The 23,403-nt window shown below is 43.9% G+C and overlaps 1 protein-coding gene across 9 annotated transcripts in view; it reads right to left on the reverse strand.

Moving 5' to 3' along the window:
- Positions 1–23,403, reverse strand: part of ST3GAL6 (ST3 beta-galactoside alpha-2,3-sialyltransferase 6) — a 177,960-nt gene that overhangs the window by 31,826 nt on the left and 122,731 nt on the right. For 8 of the 9 annotated variants that reach the window (XR_012154502.1, XR_012154504.1, XM_073307840.1 and 5 more), the window contains 5 exons: positions 22,686–22,863; positions 22,268–22,358; positions 16,528–16,605; positions 7,838–7,941; positions 4,975–5,038 (listed from right to left, as the gene is read on the reverse strand). Coding sequence is in view for 7 of the 9 variants with exons in the window: in XM_073307840.1 (XP_073163941.1) it covers positions 4,975–5,038; positions 7,838–7,941; positions 16,528–16,605; positions 22,268–22,358; positions 22,686–22,692 (344 nt within the window). In the remaining 2 variants the exon portion in view is untranslated. The remainder of the gene's footprint in view (positions 1–4,974; positions 5,039–7,837; positions 7,942–16,527; positions 16,606–22,267; positions 22,359–22,685; positions 22,864–23,403) is intronic. The other variant, XM_073307861.1, reaches the window with a different exon arrangement.

Consider the following 23,403-nt stretch of genomic DNA (forward strand, 5'->3'; position numbering starts at 1 on the left):
AAGTGGAAGTGTGCTAATAAAGTTTGCAGATGATACAAAGCTGGGAGGTATTGCTAATTTAGAGAAGGACAGGGATACCCTACAGGAGGATCTGGATGACCTTGTAAACTGGAGTAATAGGAATAGGATGAAATTTAATAGTGAGAAGTGTAAGGTCATGCATTTAGGGATTAATAACAAGAATTTTAGTTATAAGCTAGGGACGCATCAACTAGAAGTAACGGAGGAGGAAAAGGACCTTGGAGTATTGGTTGATCATAGGATGACTATGAGCTGCCAATGTGATATGGCTGTGAAAAAAGCTAATGTCGTCTTGGGATGCATCAGGAGAGGTATTTCCAGTAGGGATAAGGAGGTTTTAGTACCGTTATATAAGGCACTGGTGAGACCTCACCTGGAATACTGTGTGCAGTTCTGGTCTCCCATGTTTAAGAAGGATGAATTCAAACTGGAACAGGTACAGAGAAGGGCTACTAGGATGATCCGAGGAATGGAAAACTTGTCTTATGAAAGGAGACTCAGGGAGCTTGGCTTGTTTAGCCTAACTAAAAGAAGGTTGAGGGGAGATATGATTGCTCTCTATAAATATATCAGAGGGATAAATACCAGAGAGGGAGAGGAATTATTTAAACTCAGTACCAATGTGGACACAAGAACAAATGGATATAAACTGGCCACTAGGAAATTTAGATTAGAAATTAGACGAAGGTTTCTAACCATCAGAGGAGTGAAGTTTTGGAATAGCCTTCCGAGGGAAGTAGTGGGGGCAAAAGATCTATCTTGCTTTAAGATTAAACTCGATAAGTTTATGGAGGAGATGGTATGATGGGATAACATGGTTTTGGTAATTAAATATTCATGGTAAATAGGCCCAATGGCCTGTGATGGGTTTTTAGATGGGGTAAGATCCAAGTTACCCGGGAAAGAATTTTCTGTAGTATCTGGCTGATGAATCTTGCCCATATGCTCAGGGTTTAGCTGATCGCCATATTTGGGGTCGGGAAGGAATTTTCCTCCAGGGCAGATTGGAAGGCCCTGGAGGTTTTTCGCCTTCCTCTGTAGCATGGGGCACGGGTCACTTGCTGGAGGATTCTCTGCTCCTTGAGGTCTTCAAACTACAATTTGAGGACTTCAATAGCACAGATATAGGTGTGAGGTCTTTTTTAGGAGTGGTGGGTGAAATTCTGTGGCCTGCATTGTGCAGGAGGTCAGACTTGATGATCATAATGGTCCCTTCTGGCCTAAATATCTATGAATCTATGAATAGTTAATTGGCAGTAAGTGTGCTCTGAGTTAACCATAACTACTGTAAATTGAACCTCAAGTACTGTCTGTCTACTAATATCATATTTAAAAAGGGGGTAGTGGGAGAAGGGGATAAATAATTGTGTCTAACACATTGGGAGATCAGAAATCTAAAGGACCACTGCTCTGTTATATTAATATCTGGGTTACTCATGTGTCCAGCAATGTCTCCTTTCTCCAAACACACACACACAAAATCTTGGATTTATCATGCTGGGGAGCCTCTTAATTTGAAGTTATAAAAACTTAATTTTAATTTAAATATTTAATTTATTGTAAAGTGCCTCTTCTTGCATTTTCCAATGTTAAAAGACTAATTTTAAAATGAAAGCAAGGCCTTTAAAGTTTAAAAGTACTATGGGAGAGCTCCTTCCTAAGCATGGCATTCCAAATAGATAGAAGACTCATTCCACTATTTCACTGCATCATCTCAGCCTCCCTAAACAGGAGGCTGTGAAGAAGTTTATATGATTTTCTTTGAGGCTATTTGGCAAGGGATGGGTGGAAAAGAAATGTTTACTATTGCATAATGCATTTATAGTAGCTACTTTTATTGCTAATGGAAGCCAGGATTTGAATAAGAGTTCTGATGAGAGAACAAGTAAGTATCATGAATATAAGTATCCCATATAAGGAACTGGCATGCTTGAAAGTACATGCAATGCAGCATTTCAAAGCTATGGCTCAACTCTGCAAACCTTTACTCAAGTCAGTAATTCCACTGATTTCAGTAGGACTACTAATTTGAGGCAGGGTTTGCAAAATAGGCTTTTGCAAAATATGCATTTCAGTTAAGACTGGATTTCAAAACTTCATCACTATAAAAAAACAACACCATTTCCCTCCCCTTTTCACTCTGGACAGTTTTACCAGTATCCCATATAATTCGCTTATTTTTATACAGATTTGAGGTACATGTCTTCATGGCCATGGTCCACTTTATACAAACAAAGTCTGAACCAGAATGAGAAAGATTACTGGACAAATCACCGTATATTTTGAGTAAACAAGGCTAAATTGCAGTAATACTAAATTGTTTAATTACTTAATTGCTGTTCTACATAGGGCTTTTGAGGATTCTTTCCAATGATTAATGTTGTATACTACAGTATCTTATATACATGTACACATATACCCAGAACTCTTAGTTCAGGGGTGGGCAAATCTTTTGGCCCAAGGGCCACATCTGGATATGGAAATTGTTTGGCGGGCTATGAATGCTCATGAAATTGGGGGTCGGGGTGCGGGAGGGGGTGAGGGCCCCGGCTGGGGGAGCGGGCTCTGGGGTGGGGCCAGAAATGAGGAGTTCAGGGTGCGGGGGGGGATCCGGGCTAGGGCGTGAGGCTGGAAGTGAGGGCTCCGGAGAGGGCCTGGGGTGTAGGAGGGGGCTCCAGGCTAGAACCAAGGGGTTCAGAAGACAGGACGGGGATCAGAGCTGGGGCAGGGGGCTGGGGCATGGGAGGCAGTCAGGGGTGCAGGCTCCAGGCAGCGCTTACCTCAAGCAGCTCCCGGAAGCTGCGGCATGTTCCCACTCTGGCTTCTATGCAGAGGCATGGCCAGGCGGCTCTTCGTGCTGTGGTTCCCAGCCAATGGGAACTGCAAGGGTGGCGCTTGGGGCGGGGGCAGCATGCGGAGCCCCCTGACTGATCCTACGCATAGGAGCCGGAGCGGGGATATGCCGCTGCTTCCAGGAACCGCATGGAGCGGCCCCTGACCCTGCTCCCTGGGTGGAGCACAGGAGCGGGACAAGCCCCAAACCCCGCTCCCCAGAGGGAACTTGAGGCTGGATTAAAACGGCTGGTGGGCCATATGCAGCTTGTGGGCTGTAGTTTGCCCACCCCTGTCTTAGATACTATAGTGATTCATGCTCTGTACATACCGCACAAATTAGATTAATTAAAATAGAATACATAGCACCTAGTCATCACATTTAGGCTTATTTAAACTACTGTCTGTTAAGTAACCACACTACTGATTAGTAGTATAAACACAATCTATAATACTGCAACAAAAATGAAAAAAACCCTCTAAACATTACACACACACACACACACACCAAATTTTGAGTGGAGAACAACATTAAATGGATAAACAACCATTGTATTACTTTTGATCTATAGTGAGAATTGCTAAATTTAATTTTGCTACCTGGTTTTGCTCTGCTATCAAAATGACTAAAAGACTCTTGACATAGTCACCATAGACACTACTGAATACAATGATCTTCTGAACCAACATCTGTGGGTTTGCTTCCTTCAAGATGCCACTGAGCAGCAGCATGTTCTTTCAATGTGCAAAGTCTTCTGCCATTAAGTAGCTGCCACTCCTCTACCCTATGAGCAGCTTCTGCACTGGTCTCTAGGGGCCAGGTTTTTTTAAAGTACATCAGCATCTAAAGATGCAGATAGGAAGCTAGTGGGAACAGGCAGCCTTAGGTGCCTAAATAGTTTACAAATCTGGCCCTTGATCCTCACCTCCCTGACTGAGACTGCCTGATGTCAGACCACCTGTAAGTGAGAACAGGAAGGCTTTTTTTAAAAATTCAGAGCTCCCTGGGGGAAAAAAATTGGTCCAATGTTAAAAATGACCATTTTCCTATGTTTAAAACAGAGGCCTAAAATAAGCTAAAGCTTGGGCTTAGCCCCCAGTTTCTTAAGTTACAATATGCAGAGTCCAAGCAGTATGTTTAAAATATGCCCTTGGCATTCTGATGCAGAACAATAATTTATAGCTTAATTTCTTTGAGGACAAAGAGACATAAACAAAATAATAAAGTACAATAAGCATTGATATTCTTTGTATCAAAACTTATGTAGTACTTTCCACCTTAACCAGAAATATGGTAACTGCACCTTGTTTGGTGTGTGGGGTACAATGACGTGTATGTTGCTTGGTGATTGAGTGTGGTTAGCTAGTTTGAAAATATGCGACCCTACTAAGAAATCAAAGTCCAGAAAAAGTGGTGTCCACCTAGAAGACCTCAAAAGCTAAAACCTAATAATGGTAGTCAATGAGCAATCCACAGAGTGTGTTCCATTCCATCCCCATTCCCTATCAATCACTAGATTGCCAGAGACAGTCTTTCGGGGCTCAACATAGGGGAAGAGACTAGGCACATAATAATGAAGTTGAATCTGTATTAGAACTACTAGATTTTTTTAATTTTTTTTTCTTTTTTTGGTAAATTTCCCCATTATAGACATGGCCACTGTTGGTGACCTGTTGAAAACCCACCTCAACCTTGCCTTCTGAACTCGCACTAAAATCTTCTTAGGCTGGCCTACACTCAGACTTTTCAATAGGAAAGTCATAATATGGGCTTCAGGGGTAACTGCAATTCCCTAAGGTCAATAAGACTTTAAGGGTAAAGGGCCCATATTCAGTTAACAACCCCCTAAAGCACTGAACCCTCTTCAGAACAAAATCAAGATTCTAAGTTCGCCCACAAGAAGATAATTATTGAATGTTGACCCTACCTGAATTTAAAACTGGGCTTAATTATACAGTGGGACCATTCATATATACTATATGTATATAAAATACAGTGGATCGGATTCTGATCTCAGTCACACTACTGTATATCCAGAATAACTCCACTGATCTCACTTTCTGACTGACAGTTACACTGTAAAACACAAGAACAGTAACAAAAACAAAAAACAACCTCACCCATCATCTTCACTGAATAGTCCGCAGTTATTCAGTCTTGAAAGGGCTAGGTGAAAATAACTCTCTAGAAAGCAGAAAGTGAAAAAAAGGGTTTCAAATGAAAGTGGTCAGTGCTTCACAGTGCAGAAATAAACATACCTGATACAGACTAACACAGCTACCACTCTGAAACCTGTCACCTTGACCACAGCATTTTTAGCTAGAAAAGCTTTTGTCCATTCATTGTCTGCCCAGAAAATAGAATCAGAACGTTGCCATAATTTAAGACTATATGTTTGTTCACAATACAGTTTCATTACAGCTCCTCCAGGATAAACAGCTGCCTTACCTCCCTCATGCATGCCTGGGTCTACGAACAGAATGGGATTCATGTTCAGACACTACAGATCTGAGACTATTAGACACAGATGAATACAGTAAATATGGTGGACCAGAATCCTGGACCAGAATCGCAAATGGCATCTTAAAAGGTCCACTGTTAGCCATTTTATCTATCTAAGGTAACTGAATGGCTTTTGATCATCATTAGCATTTGAATGCCTCAAAGTCTTTAATGAATCCATCCTCCCAACATGACTATGAAGTAGAGAAAGGATATTACCCTTATTCTACAGATGGGGAACTGAGGCGCAAAGAGATTAAGGCCCAGAATTTTAAAGGTATGTAGGGATTGCTCCAGTCAGCATTGCAAGGCACTTATGACCCATTTCCAAGTGATTTTGGCACCTAAGAGCCTAAATCCCATTGTCTTCCTTCCAGATTTTTAAACAGTGTTTAGGTGCCTATCTTTTGATGCCTAAACACTTTTAAAAATCGGGCTACAAATGCCTAAATCATGTTTGAAAATGGGACTTAGCTGTCTAAGTCACTTGGCCTTGTCATGCTGCACATGCAATGCCTAAATCTCTTTAAAAGTCTGGACTTAAGCAACTCGCCCAAGGTCACACAGTGAGTGAGTGGCAAAGCTGGGATGAGAATTTAGTAGTCCTTGACTCTTATCTCGCTACACCATAAGAATTCAAGAACATAAGAACAGCCATACTGGGTCAGACCAAAGGTCCATCCAGCCCAGTATCCTGTCTTCTGACAGTGGCCAATGCCAGGTGTTTCAGAGGGAATGAGCAGAACAGGGCAGTCATCAAGTGATCCATCCCCTGTTGTCCAGTCCCAGCATCTGGCAGACAGAGGCTTAGGGACACCCAGAGCATGGGGTTACATCCCTGAGCATCTTGGCAAATGGCCACTGATGGACCTACCTACCATGAACATATCTAATTCTTTTTTGAATCCAGTTTTAATTTTTGCCTTCATAACATGCCCTGGCAATAATTTCCACTCGTTGACCGTGTGTTGTGTGAAGAAATGCTTCCTTTTGTTTTAAACCTGCAGCCTATTAATTTTATTTAGTGATTCTTAGTCATTGTGTTATGAGTAAATAACACTTCCTTATTTACTTTCTCTACACCAGTCATGATTTTATAGACCTCTATCATATCCCACCTCAGTCACCTCTTTTCTAAGCTGAAAAGTCCCAATCTGTTTAATCTCCCCTCATATGCAAGCTGTTCCACACCCTTGATCATTTTTGTTGCTCTTCTCTGTACCTTTTCTATTTCTAATATATCTCTTTTGAAATGAGGTGACCAAAACTGCATGCTGTATTCAAGGTGTGGGTATGCAATGGATTTACATAGTGGCATTATGATAGTTACTGTCTTATTATCTAACCCTTTCCTAATGGTTCCTGACATTCTGTTAGCTTTTTTGACTGCCGCTGCACATTGCATGGATGTTTTCAGAGAACTGTCCACAATGACTCCAAAAGATCTCTTTCTTGAGTGGTAACAGCTAATTTAGACCCCATCATTTTGCATGTACAGTTGGGATTATGTTTTCCAATGTGCATTACTTTGTATTTATCAAAATTGAATTTTATATGTCATCTTGTTTCCCAGTCACCCAGTTTTGTGAGATCCCTTTGTAACTCTTCACAGTCTGCCTGTAACTTAACTATCGTGAGTAATTCTGTATCATCTGCAAACTTTGCCACCTCACTGTTTATCCCTTTTCCCAGGTCACTTACAACTATGTTGAACAGCAGTGGTCTCAGTACATACCCCTGGGGAACACAGCTAGTTACCTCTCTCCATTCTGAAAACTAACCTTTTATTTATCCCTTTGTTTCCCATCTTTTAACCCATTACTGATCCATGAGAGGACCTTTCCTATTATCCCGTGACTACTTAGTTTGCTTAAGAGCCTTTGGTGTGGGATCTTGTCAAAACCTTTCTGAAAGTCCAACTACACTATATCCACTGGATCACCCTTGTCCACATACTGCTTCTCTAACAATAGTAGTGTGTATATATATTATATAGTACTGTACCTGAATAAAAAAAAGTAAAGATCCATTTAATAATTGATGCTAAGGATGTCCACACTGCACACTAAGCCTGGACTCTGACTCAAGTTTGAGTCCAAGCCCCACTTCCCTCCACACACAAATCAGTCTGATTCAGGTCAGCAAGCACTCAGGACCCAGGTCCTAAGATCCTGCTAGGGGGTATGTCAGAGCCAGACTTGGGTCCAAGCCCTGTCACTTTGCGGTGTGGATATAGTCAAGCTGCAGACCCAAGTCAGAAGGTCTGCATAATGTGGTATGGACATGTTAGCACCGCTGTGAGACCCAGGTCATCAACTGTAAACCCAGGTGTACAATGCAATGTGGACACTCAAGTACAGGCGTGGAAACACTGGTGTTCACAAGCCTGGGTCCCACAGATCTAGGCTTAGTGTGCAGTGTAGATATACCCATTGATATAGCTTACATTTAATACTGTACACATCCCTAATAAATACTTACCTGCTCTCTTTATTCCATAAGGTAACTCAATCTTATCATTTCCATTGGACAGTGCTACTTTCATGAAGTCATTAACACATAGGAATGGATATATTTGCTGACCTCTAAGAGAAGGGTGGGAGGGGAGAACAGAAAGTAATTTTAATACAACACACATGCCCATTTGAATCAACCAACAATGCCAGCAATCACTTTCAAAACCTTTTAAATCATACTTTAAATAGCATGCTATCAGTTTTTTAGAGAGACTAATAAAGGCATGGAAACAGCACAGCCCCTGGAATGGGGAAAAATGTTTTACAATGTAACAGTATCAGAAGTTCAAACAGAAAGAAAGTCAGAGGGACAGATTCTCTGCTGGTGTAAACTGACTCAGACCCATTGAAATCCATACAGCTGTGCCCCTTCACACCAGCAGATAACTAACCCCAAGTTTGAGAGAGTCTGCAATATGCTACGACAACCACAATTAACTTTGGTTTGAAAATTAAAAACTCTTATTCACACTGGAGGCAAAATAGAGGAGATCTAATGAAGGTTTTTAAAAAATTACATGAGAGGGATTTCTCAGAGTTTAACCAGATGCTCTGCTCTGAAGAGATCTCCTTGTGTTCTCTTTAATACGTTTGGAAGGTGCTCAGATTCCATTGTGAGTGGCACTGTGTCAGAACCTGAACAGAGGAGACAGGTTATCTGCTCGTTCAGAGGCTCCTCAATAGCTGTTTAGCAGGATTATATCACACAAAGGAAGGAACTGTGTGGAATAAGTTGCCAAATCAAGTCAAACAAACATACAACCGGTAAATCCAAACCTATAAAGCGCTGAATACCTTCACCTTCCATTGACTTCCATGCACAATGTCCCTTCATGTGCATGGAAGTGATTTGAGCATGCATGTGATTTGACTTCAGTAAGAACTGAGGACATGCAGCACCTCACAGAAGATACTCTGCAGCTTGTAGGATCAGGCCTTAGATGAGGAGGTTACTTACCTGTAACTGGAGGTTCTTTGAGATATGTGGTCCCTATCTGTATTCCACTGAGGGTTTACGCATGAGCACCACGTGTCCAAAGCTGGAGAATTTGAAAGTAGTAGTGTCCGTTGGTCCATGCATGTGCCATTGCTTCACCTCATAGTTTCCTTCGAGGCGATAAAGGGCTGGCTGGATCCACCATGCTCCGGTTCCTTCTCCACTGCAAATCAAACAGATCCACAGTAGAGGAGATGGAGGGTGGAACTGGAATACAGATAGAGACCACACATCTTGAAGAAAAAATGGTTACTCCTCTTCTCGTAACTGTTTTTCTTCGAGATGTGTGGCTCATATCCATTTCAATTAGGTGTGTGCGCACTGCGTGCATAGTGGTCAGAAAGTTTTTCCCCTAGCAGCACCCATCGGGTCGGCTGTGGAGCCCCCTGGAGTGGCACCTCCATGGCACTCAATATATGACCCTGCTGACCTGGCGCCTCCTCAGTTACTTCTTGCCGGTTACTCCGACAGAGGGGAAGGCGGGCAGTTTTGGAATGGATATGAGCAACACATCTCGAAGAACAGTTATGAGAAGGTGAGTAACCATTTTTTCTTCGAGTGATTGCTCGTATCAATTCCAATTAGGTGACTCCCAAGCTTTAACACTGTCCTGCAACTGTAATTCATTTGTTGTCAGGAATTCATGCATGTTTGGGAAAATGTCAGTGTTGTTTTCCTCCACTCAGTGAGCCCAGAATTCCAGCTTTTTTTCCATCATCGACTTCAAATAGGTGATCCTATCAGTGATTCCATAACTCCAACCCAATAGCCTTTGAAGTCCTAGATTTAGATCATTCAGACGAGAGTATATGACAAGTATCCCAATTGTGAAAGCCAGACTGAATCATGCAGATAGTGAGAGAGAGGGAATGAGTGGTCTGTAAAGAATACCTTGATCTCAGAGTGAAGTTCCAAGAAACTTGCCATGGCCTAACCTCATGACAGCCATCGAACCTCCATGTGGAGCGATAGATTGACATGCTCATTCCACATCTCATAACAGAGTGGAAAAGATTTAGGAATTCAAGGGATGAGCTTTTATAAAGTTTACCATCTTCACAGCATTGTCCAGAAGCCCACATCTAGCACATGGGGTCCTTATAGTCCCCTATCTTGACGCCTGGCTACTAGCAGCGTGATCAAGAGATGTGGCTCAAGCCTCGACCTCCATGTTACTCAGACTCATTTTCTCCCTGGGTGCAAGTGTAAATGTCGAAAAATCAACTTTGGTGCCCACACAGTCCCTGGATTTCATAGGGACCTTTATCAACATGGTCTCAGCATGAGCCTACCTGCCAAGGGACAGATTCCAGATCCTGCAGGAACTTGTCGCCCAATTAGTTAACAGTCCTTCTGTTCTGGTCAGGACTTGCCTATCCCTCCTTGGCCACCACTTTCACTGTCTTCAGCTGTGGCTCCAGAGAGTCTATTCACTCAAGTGACATACCATGGACTTTCTGCTGACAATCCCCCAAAGTGCTCTCTTTCCTCCAATGGTGGACAGATCTGAGGCCAGAGGTGGGCCACTACCACAGAGAAAACTTTGGTGAAGACCCATGGAGCAATAGTAAGTCCAAATGGTAGGATCTGATAATGGAAGTGCTGAGGGCCTACCGTGATCCCAAGAACCTTCTGTGGGTTGGATGGATGTCTATGTGAAAATAGGCATCCTACATATCAAGAGCCATAAACCACATGCCTCTTTCTCTTTCTAGTGCCAGCATGATGGCTGCTAAGGTGAATATATGAAATTTGGGTTTGCAGACGAAGCAACTGAGATGGTGGAGGTCCAGGATTGGTCTCCACCCATCCTTCTTGGGTACCAGAAGTAAGTGGAATAGAACCCCATGCTCTGATAGTTCAGAGGAATGTGTTCTATCAGTCCTCTCCGCAGTCAAGAGTCTACCTCTAGAGTGAGTGTGCTGTCATGGGTGTGGTCCCTGACGGGGGATTGGGGAAGGGGATGTGGATGAGGTAGCTTTGTGAACTCGATTTTATAGTCATGTTGAACATCATCCAGGACCCACATCTGTTATTGCACTCCAAGCTGGTAAAAAGAGTGCTAGACCACCCCGAAGAGGGTAGGTCAGGTGCATGGCAGGAGGCATGGTGGTTGGTGGCTCTCTAGGTGCATTCAGAAGTATCGCTTCTGAGAGAAATGAGCATGTGATGCTGACGGCTGTGAAGATGGTCCCGGAGGACGGGATCTCTGGGTCTTCTGTCACTTGCAAGGTGGTTTATAGGGTTGTTGGTGGAAAAACTGGGGAGTCCTGAGCCATTGTGCAGGTGGTAGAATTTTCTTTTGGGCGCAGGGGTATAGATACCCAGAGATCGTAACATGGCTCTGGAATCCTTGAGGAAATGAAGGGAACTGTTAGAATTCTGGTTAAACAGGGGAGACTCATTGAAAGGGAGGTCCTCTATGGTATTTTGTACCTCCCTGGGGAAATCAGATGAATGCAGCCACAATTCTCTCTGCACAACCATTTCCATAGCCATTGTGCGCGAAGAGATATCCACTGCATTTACAGCAGATTGAAGCGCTGTTCTTGACGTCTGTTCAATCTGTGACAAGTTTGCCCTCATCCAGGATAGCCTGGTAATGGGCTCAATCTTTGCCAGTAAAGTTCTCCAATTTACTGAGAAAATCATATTTGGCCAATAAGACCTGGTCGTTCGAGATCCAAAATAGGAGGCTAGCCAACGAGAAAACGTTGCAACCCAAAAGGTCCAGCCATTGGCCTCCTTGTCTGCCGGAGTGGAGAGTGGGTGCTGCCACTTGGCCCGTTCCATTGTCACTTGGATCATGAGGGAATTGAGTGGGAGGTGGGAGAATAAAAACCCAGACCTCTTATCTGGTACGTAATACCTTTTTTCTGCCCCCTTTGGGTTAGGTGTGTAAATGGTCAGGGTATGCCAAACAGTTCGAGCCAGCTGAAGAATGGCATCATTGATTGGTAGAGCAATTCTGCCAGTACCAAGGCATGAAGGATGTCCGGAAGCTAATGCTTCTTGTCTTGTACCTCTTCCAGTAGAATATGAAGGTCCTCAGACACCCTGTGTAGGAAATCCTGGAACTGGCAGGTGTGGGAGAAGCTGAGGTCACAGCAGCATCTGGAGAGGATGAAGGGAATCATTCCTATTCAATACTGTCAGAACTGGCCTGAGTGGCTCATCCTCCAAAACTGTTTCCAAACACCTACTTGAGGGTGCCCCAAGCAGGGATAGGGGTGAACCCTCTCTTGCTGAATGGGAAGGCTACAAAGGAGGACACTGAGGCCAGGACCCCCAATATGGCCAACAGGATGCATCCGGCGGATGCTGCAGAGAGCCCCATGGAGTGAGATACCAATGGCTCCTCTGTTGCGGGAAAGTAGGGTACCGCCACGAAGCTGGTGGTCCCTTAGGACACTTGTATTGGTGGTAGGAGATGAGTGGCCTTTGCACTTCATCTGAATCCTCCAATGATGAAAACTCGGATCCCAGTTCCCATGTTGGTACCATTGGAGCTGGTGGACCATATAAACTGTAGGCAAATAGGTGGAAGTGTAAGTTGACTGACGTAAGCCCTGGGTTGGAGATCGTACCTCAATAGGCACAGGCAGCAGAGTAAGGAATGGAGATCTTGGTTCCCCCAGGGCGAAGAGTTCATGTTGCTCTGGCGTCATTTCCAACCTCCCTGTAGCCAGAACCGGAGCAGAGGACTGTCTTGAAATCGACGGTTCCCTTGAGTTAAGGGGAGCCGACTTGGAAGGCATGCGTGGCTCAGTGCTTGGTACCACTGATCTGTGTGATTTCTTGTCTTGCTTGCAAGCCTTGGAACACACCATTTCTCCATGGCTGGAACTCATGTAAGATGCATCATCCTTAGGGGCATGGAGGAAGACTTACCATGCCATGCTTATGTGCATGCTTCCTTGCCTTCTGACAAGGCCCCAGCATGGGGTCCGTAATACTGGTACCATCGAAACAAGACTCAGCCTTCATGGTCAGAGGCATGCTCCTAGGATTCTCAGGCCGATGCACGGGGGGCGTTCCCCAGCCTGGATCTGACTGTAACCTCATGGCAACCTCCATGAGGTGCTTCTTGAGGCAGAGAACCAGGTATGGCTTGGGAAGGACAGGCAGATACTGCACCTTGATGAAATGTGGGCTTCTCCCAAGCAGTAAGTAGAGGCAGTATTGGTGCTTGTTGCTAACTGAGAAGAAACATGGAAAGGAGGCGCAGATCTTGAACCCAGTCATCTTCAGCATAATCCAATACCTAGGCATGGGTGTGGCGTGGGTACGGCACTGGTAAGTGGATTCCCCAAAGTCTCTTATCTCTTAGAAATGATGACTATACACTAAACTACACTAAAAACAGCAAAAACCAGAATAAAACTAACAATATGCAATTGTAAAACTGTTTGTTTATTTATTTATTTATTTAAGTGCATCGCAGACTACAAAACACTAGCAGCTCTGACCTGGACCATACAGCAATGAGAAGAAACTGGAGGCACGGTCAGTCCACCCTGCCCTTTATCACCTTGGAGGAAACCATGAAGCGAAGCAAGGGTGAATGAGCGGACCATTCAACCTTCAAATTCTCCGGCTCTAGGCGCATGCATAAACCCTCAGTGGAACGCAACAGGGACCATCATTCAAAGAGCAACAAAGCATTAAAATGACAATGGAGAAATGATTGGTGAATATTGTCATAAGGAGGGAGCCTAGTGTAACAGCTGTAAGGACACATAGGCAGAGCAGTGTTCGTTGGGACTTGTTAGTTCAGGGCTTGCTTTTATGTTCTGCAGAATAAATACTTCCATCATTGTTTAATGAGTCAATATTGCTACTTCCTAAAACAAACATCAAATATTTTTAATGTTAATAAAGCATTTGACAGTATACTAACAACAAAAGAAAACTATGGATATAAGTTATTTTATCTGAAATAAAGAGACCAACCTGGATATGATACCAAACCCTACAAGTCAATATTATGTCGTCGCTTTAGTAATAAGCTCTACTGTTCGGGGGCAGATGGAGCTTACTCCCTCCAAAGTGGACCTTAATTCTTCACTCTGTGATGTGAATGCACCTGGTTTCTTTCCAGTGCCTAGTTCCATAAGGTTAAAAAATCTTTTCATCCCTCCAATCTAACAAGTGACATAAGTGGAGGATCTGGCCCTTGTAAATCAGCTCCAAAGTGGAGCTATGATAATTTACCCCAGCCCAGGATCTGGCTCAGCATCCTAATTCTACTCCTAGGGGAATTCTGCGTGACTGCACACCTGCAGAAAACACCTCTGACACCCCCCAACCCCCCGAATTCCTGTGCTTCCCTGCAGAAAACAGCAGGGAAGCAAAGGGAAGCCACAACAGTGAGTGCAGGCAGTGGGTCTAGGGAAGGAGAGGTGAGGGGGTAGAGGGGGAAGAGGCAGTGGGTCAGGAAGGGGTGGGGGTGGAATAGAGCGGGGGAGGGGAATGTGGGAGTGAAGGGAGGGAGATGGAGAAGAAAAGGGGATAGGGGAATCGTGGGGAGAAGCAGGAGCCTGGCATGTAGCGTCCCCTTGGCAGCAGCTGGGGCTCCCCCATTACGCAGGCCCATCAAACCCTCACCCTGACAAGCCCTACCCCCCTACACATGGATCCCTCCGACGAGCCCCCCACACTCAGACCCCCACCTCACTGATCCCCAAGCAGCTGCACCTGGAGACCCACCCCGTCAAGCCCCACTCCCCCAGCACCTGACCTCTCCACAGAGCCCCCCACACCCAGACCCCCTCTGCTGAGCCCCAACCACCTTCACCTGGATCCCCTGCATAGTCCCATTGCCCCTCCACCCAGAACCCCACAATGAGTCCCTGTGCATCCAGATCTCCCACTGAGCCCCCTGCACCCAGATTGTCCCACACAGAAACCTCTCACCCCACACCTGGATCCCCCCACTCTAAGCCCCTCCACACTTGGATTCTGCTGGGCTGAGCCTGCCCAGCCACACTTGGTGCACCTGGCACAGAGGGGCAGGGCCCTGGGGTGTTTCTGGGGCAGGCCCAGCCCTTGCACCATGTCAGGGTCAGGTGCAGCCTCACTGCCTAGTCCCTGTACCGGGGGAGATGGGGGCTTCAGGGTGATCTCCCACTTCAGTGCAGCCAGTGGCCTGTGCTCCTCACTGCCATGCTGGAGCCACATTTATTTATTGACAAATAAAATTTGCAGAATTTTGCAGAAGTTTAAAATATTCTGCGCATAACCTTTAATTTTTTGGTGCAGAATTCTCTGAGGAGTAATTTAATTCTTCTTCCCTTTTACCTCTCAAATTACAATAAAACCAGAATACCTGCACTTTTGCTTCCTTAAATGGAGTAGAAGCTGTTGTGTTATGCCTGAGGATGAGGCTAATCAAACATTCCTTGTGCACCAAGGAGAGATGGAAAGTAAACCATCAGTAACCCACTTTTTTAGTTCATGGAAATACAGACATTAAAACTCACATATTTCATTAAAGGTGGAATTAATTTTGACTCATTTGATGCATTGATTTCCAGAATAAGTTGGAGCTCCATCTTCAATGTGATGTGAGTTTCAAGAATAAAAGTATACTTCCATTAAAAAACAAACTAAACAGAAACATACAGCCGAGTCTTGAGGTCCTTATTCATTCAGTCCTAAATTGAGCTGAGATTTATCGTTTAGATTAAATTCATCCAGTATTTTCTATGCATATGGTGTCCGTAGGCAGATAATTTCCCCAAATGTATTTGTTATTCAAAATTTACCCAACAAATTTTATTTCATTCTTAACTCTATGGATTGATCAGACCATTCACCATGTGTACTCAAGTCCATTTTCACAAATTTGAGCTGTGGTAGATAGAAATAATACCATGTAACTAATCCTGTTTCCTGATTGGATGAGCACATTTTTTGGCCTTTGAACTAGACACAATTCCACTGAGTTGTAGGTATTGCCACAGAATGTTAAGAAAGCACCTCCAAATGTTGGGCTTTTAGAGCCCATATCAATACCCACTCAAGTCAACAGTGATATTCCCCCTAACTTCAGTGAGCTTTGGATCAGGCCCTAAATGCACAAAAATCTCCCTGGATTACTGTCTGAGTAACATCCCAAGTAAAATTCTGTCTCCTCAGTTATAGCCATGCAACCGCACTGCCTTCAGTGAAGGTAGAATCGGACCCGTGGCTTTAGCCTATTGATTGGCGTGTGATAGGTTTACAGTTTCATAGCTTGATTTTTAGAGATGCTGAAAGCAACTGTGGAAGCACAGATCCCTGAAAAATCAGAGGAAGCCCCTGAATGACTGAGTTCTAGAAACAAGGGCTTTATTTACTGTACAAGCATGAAAAGCGGTTATATTGTGTGTCTCCATTATGGAAATAAATTCACTATTATTAAATAATTAAATATAATTTTTTATTCACTACAGATTCATAAGTATGTTCTGGCTGCTTTGTGCTGCCCTGGTGATGTAAAGTGACCACACAGCCACTCTGTGTGGACAGAGTGGCACAAAGCAGCTCATGCATACTCAGGAAACTGACCCTGAGGGTCACATCTGATCGGGTAGTTAAGATGAAAAATATTAATGGTCAAAATGTGTTGATAACTAAAATCTCTCTTCAGTTAGCGCATCCTCATTTGGACTTACTTCAATAAAGACGCAAATGGTGGCTCCAATTTACACGTTTCTAGTCCAGTTTTTCTTCGTATAGCTGTAGGCGGCAGCCTAAAAGAAAAGAATTAATATAAATTGAACAGGCAACTAAAGGAGGCGGCAGTGACAGGGTGGGAAACTTTGACAATCATGTTCAATGCATTGATTTTTAGTTCTACTGATGTCAATAGATCCCACCAATGAATAAAACACAAATGTAGGACCAAATAAAGGTTTGCAAGTAAATCTTCTGATTGCTTTCACATTAATTTTACTAGTTAATACCATGCTTCTTACTGGTAAGATTTTTATCATTCAGTGCTGCTCCAAGATACCTATCTTCATTACCTAGTAGTTATTAAAACTGCTACAACTGGAGATCAGGTGTTAGGGCCCTGCGTGGAGATACATAACTCTTTTTGCTCACTCACCCTGATAGCCACACCAAGTGGGGTCTTACTAGTTCTACTTAAAAACATAAACATTGAGTTCTTCTGTGAGAAGATAGAGTGCATGGGGAGGGGAGGAGGAAATCCTGCATGGAGAAATCAGCCCATTCAGAATAAAGCTTGAGAGAGAAGGCCTGGATCCATGAAAGGGCTTAGGCATTTGCAATACTGAGCATTGCAATGCCTAACTTTTAGGTGTCTAGAAAAAAAAAATAAATCACCGGAACAATGGGATCCATAAAATGCAAGCTAGGCACCTCGGCTCCCTATACAATGAATGGGGAGAGATAGGTGTCTTAGAATGCATTCCACATAAGCCAACATGCTAGGCGTGGTGCCACCTCAGCTAGTCAATGGGAGATGCTGACAAGAGAGTGTGTCCTAGCCCTCCTCCTCTCCTGGAGATAGGCAACTAAATCCAGGCTGCAGGGAGGCGCCTATCTCTGCTAGTGATCAACAACTGGGAAACCCTCTTCTGGAGTTCGGTGGCTTACATGCCTAAGACATTTCTTGAGAGAATGAATTAAGCATCTGACCAAGTCCATGTAAAATGGAGGGAGGAGAGGACCGCGCTTTCTTCCTTTAGCTCAGTGATTAGGGTACTCATCTGGGATGTGGAAGACGCCTGGTTCAAATCTCCCCACTCTGCCTGATAAAAACAAGGGATTTGAACAAGGATCTGACATCTCTCAGGTGAGTGGTCTAGAGCCACTGGATTACAGAGTGAGTCTCTCTCTAGCCCAATTAATATTTAAATTATTTCCTTACAGTGGAACAACTTCAAACAGGAGAGATTGGGAAGATTCACATCAGAATTGTCCACAGCCCAGTGGTTAGAACACTCACCTGAGAGGCAACACAGACAGACCCCTGTTCAAATCCCCACTCTTTATCAGGCAGTGGGGGGACTTGAAGCAGGGGTCTCCCACATTTTGGGTGAGTAACTAACCACTGGACTGGGAGGTCCTTTCCCCTTCCTCAAATTGTTTGGTGAAGGGTTAATGTTTAGCTATTCCACCTGGAAACAGGCGGGGCACACCCTGACTGTTTCCTAGAAGCAATGCACACATTGCTCTATCCAAGGACAAGGGCTAGATATGAACCATGAGAACTTGATTGTTTGGACAGCAACTGTGGGAGGCTTTTTTAGCCTGGGCTCAAGGCCTGAGAACCAGGATTGTAGTAGATAGAGGATGGTAACTAAGTATATGAATTAACGTCATACATTCCTTTGTGTAGCAGTGTGTAATGCTTAGGGGGAGAAATATAATAAAAGGAGAAGGTGGAAGGCGGGGGGGCAGAACAGCCCATCTCCGCTGACCAGCCTGTCTGCTTGCATAAAGCTGTGTTCCGTCTCATCACTGAACCGCCACAGTTTGATATAGAGCTAGGTGGTCTCTGAGCATGCTTATCAGTTCAGGTCTGGCCGGCTAGATAGGCGTTCTGCCACCTGTCTTCCCCTTGTTTGTGGGTCATACTGGATCGTAAGTGGGAGAGAGGCGTCCGGATGCCTAGAGTGAAGCAGCAGTGTGCATGCTCAGAGATAGAAACATGGGTGTCTAAAGAACTTTTACTGCAAATCTTATGCACCAAATGAGTTTAGGTGCCTACAGGGTTAGGCAGCAGCAAAGAGTGGGTTTTGTGGAGCACAGTGGTGCTTAAAAATGGGACTTAGGCACCTAAATATCTTTGTGGGTTCAGGCCTAATGTTTACATTCATAAGCACATTTCTGCCTTAGTTTATTTAAGAAGGCAAAGCCCAGGAATGAAAGTGGGGTTCACTTTCTGCAATATCTGTTGTGTGTGTGCTGTGTTAGGAGCAGGCACCCATTTACACTTGCATAATCAAATGCAAAATGATGTTCTGACTTCAAGTTGTCACATAGCACTTCTAGCACTTCTGACAAACCAAACTAAGGGAAATACTAACTGGGTTTAAAAAAAAATATTAACCACTGAGTTCATGGTTTTATAGCACAAACCACATAAACACCATCTGCCAGATCAGACTTAAATAGAAGTGGAAGGCTATGTGCGGCCACAGTTCTGGAGCGCACACCCACATTTGTGCTTGAAACTTAATTATAGGTGTTTGCTTCCACAATAAACTCATGCACCCAGTTACCTGAGGTGTTTGTACACTGTGTGAGTTTTTCACATGTAGGCAGCTCTTCAGGCTTTGACACTTTGGCCTTATTTGTGACAAAATGACACGTAATAGTGTTTAATGTAGGTGGAAACTAAAGACCATCAAATCTAATCCTTCAGAAGGAAGTGTCTTTAAATCAAGGTGGATTGATTTAAGTCAAAGTGATTTAGATCACCAGTTTTAATCATGCTTTAAATCAGCAAGCAGGAAACTTGATTAAAATAATTGATTTAAATCTTATTTTGCATGTGTACTTCTTAGTTATTTTCCATTAACGGTTGATTTTCATTAGTTGGTAACTATTAAAACATTTTTTTGATTTGCAACTAAATAGAGCATTTACACTAAATTTAAGAACATAAGAACATCCATACTGGGTCAGACCAAAGGTCCATCTAGCCCAGTATCCTGTCTTCCGATAGTGGCCAATGCCAGGTGTTTCAGAGGGAATGAACAGAACAGGTAATCATCAAGTGATCCATGCATAGGCACAGGCTCCATGGGTGCTTCGGGGCTGGAGCACCCATGGGGAAAAATTGGTGGGTGCTCTGCACCCACCGGCAACCAAGCTCCCTGCCCCGCCCCCCACCCCAGCTCGCCTCTACCTCCTCCCCTGAGCACACCATCCCCGCTTCTCCTCCCAGTGCTTGCTGCAGTGAAACAGCTGTTTTGCGGTGTAACATGCTGGGGGTGGGGGGGGGAGCAGGAACGCGGCGCACTCAGGGGAGGAGGTGTGGAAGAGGTAGGGCCAGGATTTGGGGAAGGGGTTGGAATAGGACCAGGGCATGGGCGGGAGGGGGCAGGGCAGGGGTGGGCTTGGGGCAGAGGGGCCACGAGCACCCACCAGCACCAGGAGAAGTTGGCGCCTATGGGTCCATCCCCCGTCGCCCATTCCCAGTTTCTGGCATACAAAGGCTAGGGATGCTTCAGAGCATGGTTTTACATCTCTGTTCATTTTGGCTAATAGCCATTGATGGAGCTATCCTCCATGAATTTATCTAGATCTTTTTTGAACCCTGTTACAGTCTTGGCCTTCACAACATCCTCTGGCACAGACTGACTGCACTTTGTGTGAAGAAATACTTCCTTTTGTTTATTTTAAACCTGCTGCCTATTAATTTCATTTGGTGACCCCTAGTTCTTGTGTTATGAGAAGGAGTAAATAATAATTCCTTATTTTCTTTCTCCACACCAGTCATGATTTTCTAGACCTCTATCATATCCACCCCTCAGTCATCTCTTTTCCCAGCTGAAAAGTCCCAGTCTTATTAATCTCTCCTCAAACAGAAGCTGTTCCATACCTCTAATCATTTGTTGCCCTTTTCTATACCTTTTCCAATTCCAATATATCTTTTTTGAGCTGGAGCAATCAGATCTGCACGCAGTATTCAAGTTGTGGGTGTACCATTGATTTATATAGAGGCAATATGATATTTTCTGTCTCATTATCTATCCCTTTCTTGATGATTCCCAGCATTCTGTTCGCATTTTTGACTGCCGCTGCACACTGAATGGATGTTTTCAGAGAACTTTCCACAATGACTCCAAGATCTCTTTCTTGAGTGGTAACAGCTAATTTAGACCCCATCATTTTATATGTATAGTTGGGATTATGTTTTCCAATGTGTGTTACTTTGCATTTATCAACATTGAATTTCATCTGCCATTTTGGGTTGCCCAGTCACCCAATTTGTTACTTCTTTATATTAACCAGGAGGATACACTATATCTATACACATTTAAGAAATTATATAGCTTGACATACACTTATTCAGATTATTAATTTTTTACCTGTCTCTCTGCCACTTCCCAGGAAGTGCTTTAACCACTGGGCAAAATGTTTTTAGGTGGGCACCACCACTTTCTCCTCTGGCCCTTTTGTTTGGAAGTAGGCAGGCACCTAACTCATTCCAGCAAGAAGCAATTAAATCACCTAAGCCACCTGAGTCCAGATACTGGGTTCCTATTAATGGATTGCAAGAAGAAATAGTCATCTATGTCCAGGCTGCAGGGAGTTGCCTATCTTCATGAGAGGGACAGGGCTTAGCACATCCTTTTGGTCAGCATCTCCCATTGGCTAGCTTAGGCAACTCGACATCAAGCGTGCAGTCTTCTGTGGATCTCCCCCCATTCATTGTAAAGGGCACCTAGATGCTTAACTCAAACTTTGTAGATCACAGTGTTGTTCCTGTGATTTTCTAGGAGAGTTAAAAGTTAGGTGCTGTGACACTAAGGCCTTGGCTACACTTACAGATGTACAGCGCTGTGAGTTAAACCTGCCTTCGTACAGCTGAGTACGGAAAGCGCTGCAGTCTGTCCACACTGACAGCTGACAGCGCACTGTCATGGCCACGTTTGCAGCATTTGCAGTTGCATTGGGAGCAGTGCATTATGGGTAGCTATCCCAGCATTCAAGTGGCCGAAACGTGCTTTTCCAATGGGGGGAGTGGGGTGGAGTGTGACAGGGAGCGTGGGGTTTTGGGGTGCTGAGTGTGTGTCAGCGAGTTGTCTTCTAAGTACAGACCCCCCTCCCTACCCCGCCTCTCTCTCTCTCTCACTCACTGAAAGCAAACAGCAGCTATTTCTTTTTTTCTCATAGGCGAGATAAGCAGCCATTCCCCAAAACGGATCCCAACCCCACCCCCCACCTCTCTCTTCAAGCAAACATTAGCTGTTGGCACTCCAAGGGAGCCCCCCTGCCTGCCTCTCACTCATTCAAAGCAAACAGTAGCTGTGCTTGTTTTTTTGATAAGCAGCCCCCCGAAACGGAGCTTTGAAACGGCTCTTCCGCGTCCAGAGTTCACAACAAAACAAGAGAGGACGCTTCAGTTAAAAGGGTTATGGGGAGTTTCCGGAGGTCAATCAGTGCGTAATAACGTTACTCCCCGTTTACACTGGAGCATCTCAGCCAATGCGCAACAGCTGTTAATCCTCTTGGGGAGGTGGAGTACCAGCAGCGCTGTAGCTGCGGAGACACAACGCTGTACATGCCTCGTCATTGTGGACAGGGAGTGAGGTACAGTTCTCTGGGCAGTTTTATTGCGCTGTAACTCGCAAGGGTAGCCAAGGCCAGAGCATTGTAATACCTAAATCGCTTCATGGATCCCACCATCATCCCAGCAGAAATTAAACTTACAAATAGACATTTGTCTTCCACAGAAGTATACCATACATAACAGCAGCAGCCAGGAAAATCACCAGCAGAATCCGTTTCATGACTGGCAGACCTGAAATGCAATAAGATAAAACACTTTTGTTTTACACTTATTTCCACAAACATATTTTGATGAATGGTGCAAACTGTCATCATCACTATTAACTGCATTTAATTCAGTCAAAATGGTTCCTCAGGCCTTAAAATCTGCAAATAGGGTTACTGGGTCCCTTAAGTTTAGGGATTCAAGAGTTCAGTAACAGCAACTGAATGCTATGTTCCTCTGCATTTATAAACATGAATATTCCACTGTGATAGTATAAACTTATTGATTTGCTTAGTTCAACAAATATACTTTAATGGCATTGAAATAGGCCAGGATATGATCTCAGAAACCTACCGGTCATATTGCTAACTTTTAATTGATACTGCCTTTTTCTTTTTCCCCCATCACGTTTTAATGAAGTCAGGCTTTGATCAATGGAATGTCCAAAGGCATGTTGGGATTGGCTTCTTCGGCCTTCTTAATGATGTCACAGCTGTCCTCAAACTTCCATCAGTTCAGGACAGTGACTGCACTGTGGAGAGAAGAATGCTACTCATTATTTTAAATGGGTAGGAGGAAAACTTAGGTCCAAGTTCAGGAGAGCACTCAAGCACATACTTAATTTGGGAAGAATAGCAGGAAAAGATTAATAAATAAATAAATAAATAAATAGATAGAAGTTAAAGTTTTCACCTAATTTAAGTGGTTTAAGAAAACAATCAAAATTAAAAAGCAGCTGGGCCAGACCAAGGGAAGTGGTGGAAGAGGAAAAGTGACAGTTTCAAATGAACCATCCTTCAAATTACCACACTGCCCTTTCAACAGCTATCAGTATGTCGTCTGCCACTGAACCCTCTGAAAATAGCTGTTTGGCCACAAAACGATGTGGAAATTTGCAAAAGAAAGATGTACTCTTCTATTATTTTCACTTTTCCCTCTACCATGAAAAGTCATTCTTAGTAGGCCGATATTTTGCATATGTGTCCCCCATGCTTTTTACATGTTTTTGAAAAAGAGATTTAATGCTAATGAACCATAATCTAATAGAGATCAGTTACACCAATATACACAT

This window comes from Lepidochelys kempii, chromosome 1 (assembly GCF_965140265.1).
Source record: "Lepidochelys kempii isolate rLepKem1 chromosome 1, rLepKem1.hap2, whole genome shotgun sequence".
In the NCBI taxonomy this organism is placed as follows: domain Eukaryota; kingdom Metazoa; phylum Chordata; order Testudines; family Cheloniidae; genus Lepidochelys; species Lepidochelys kempii.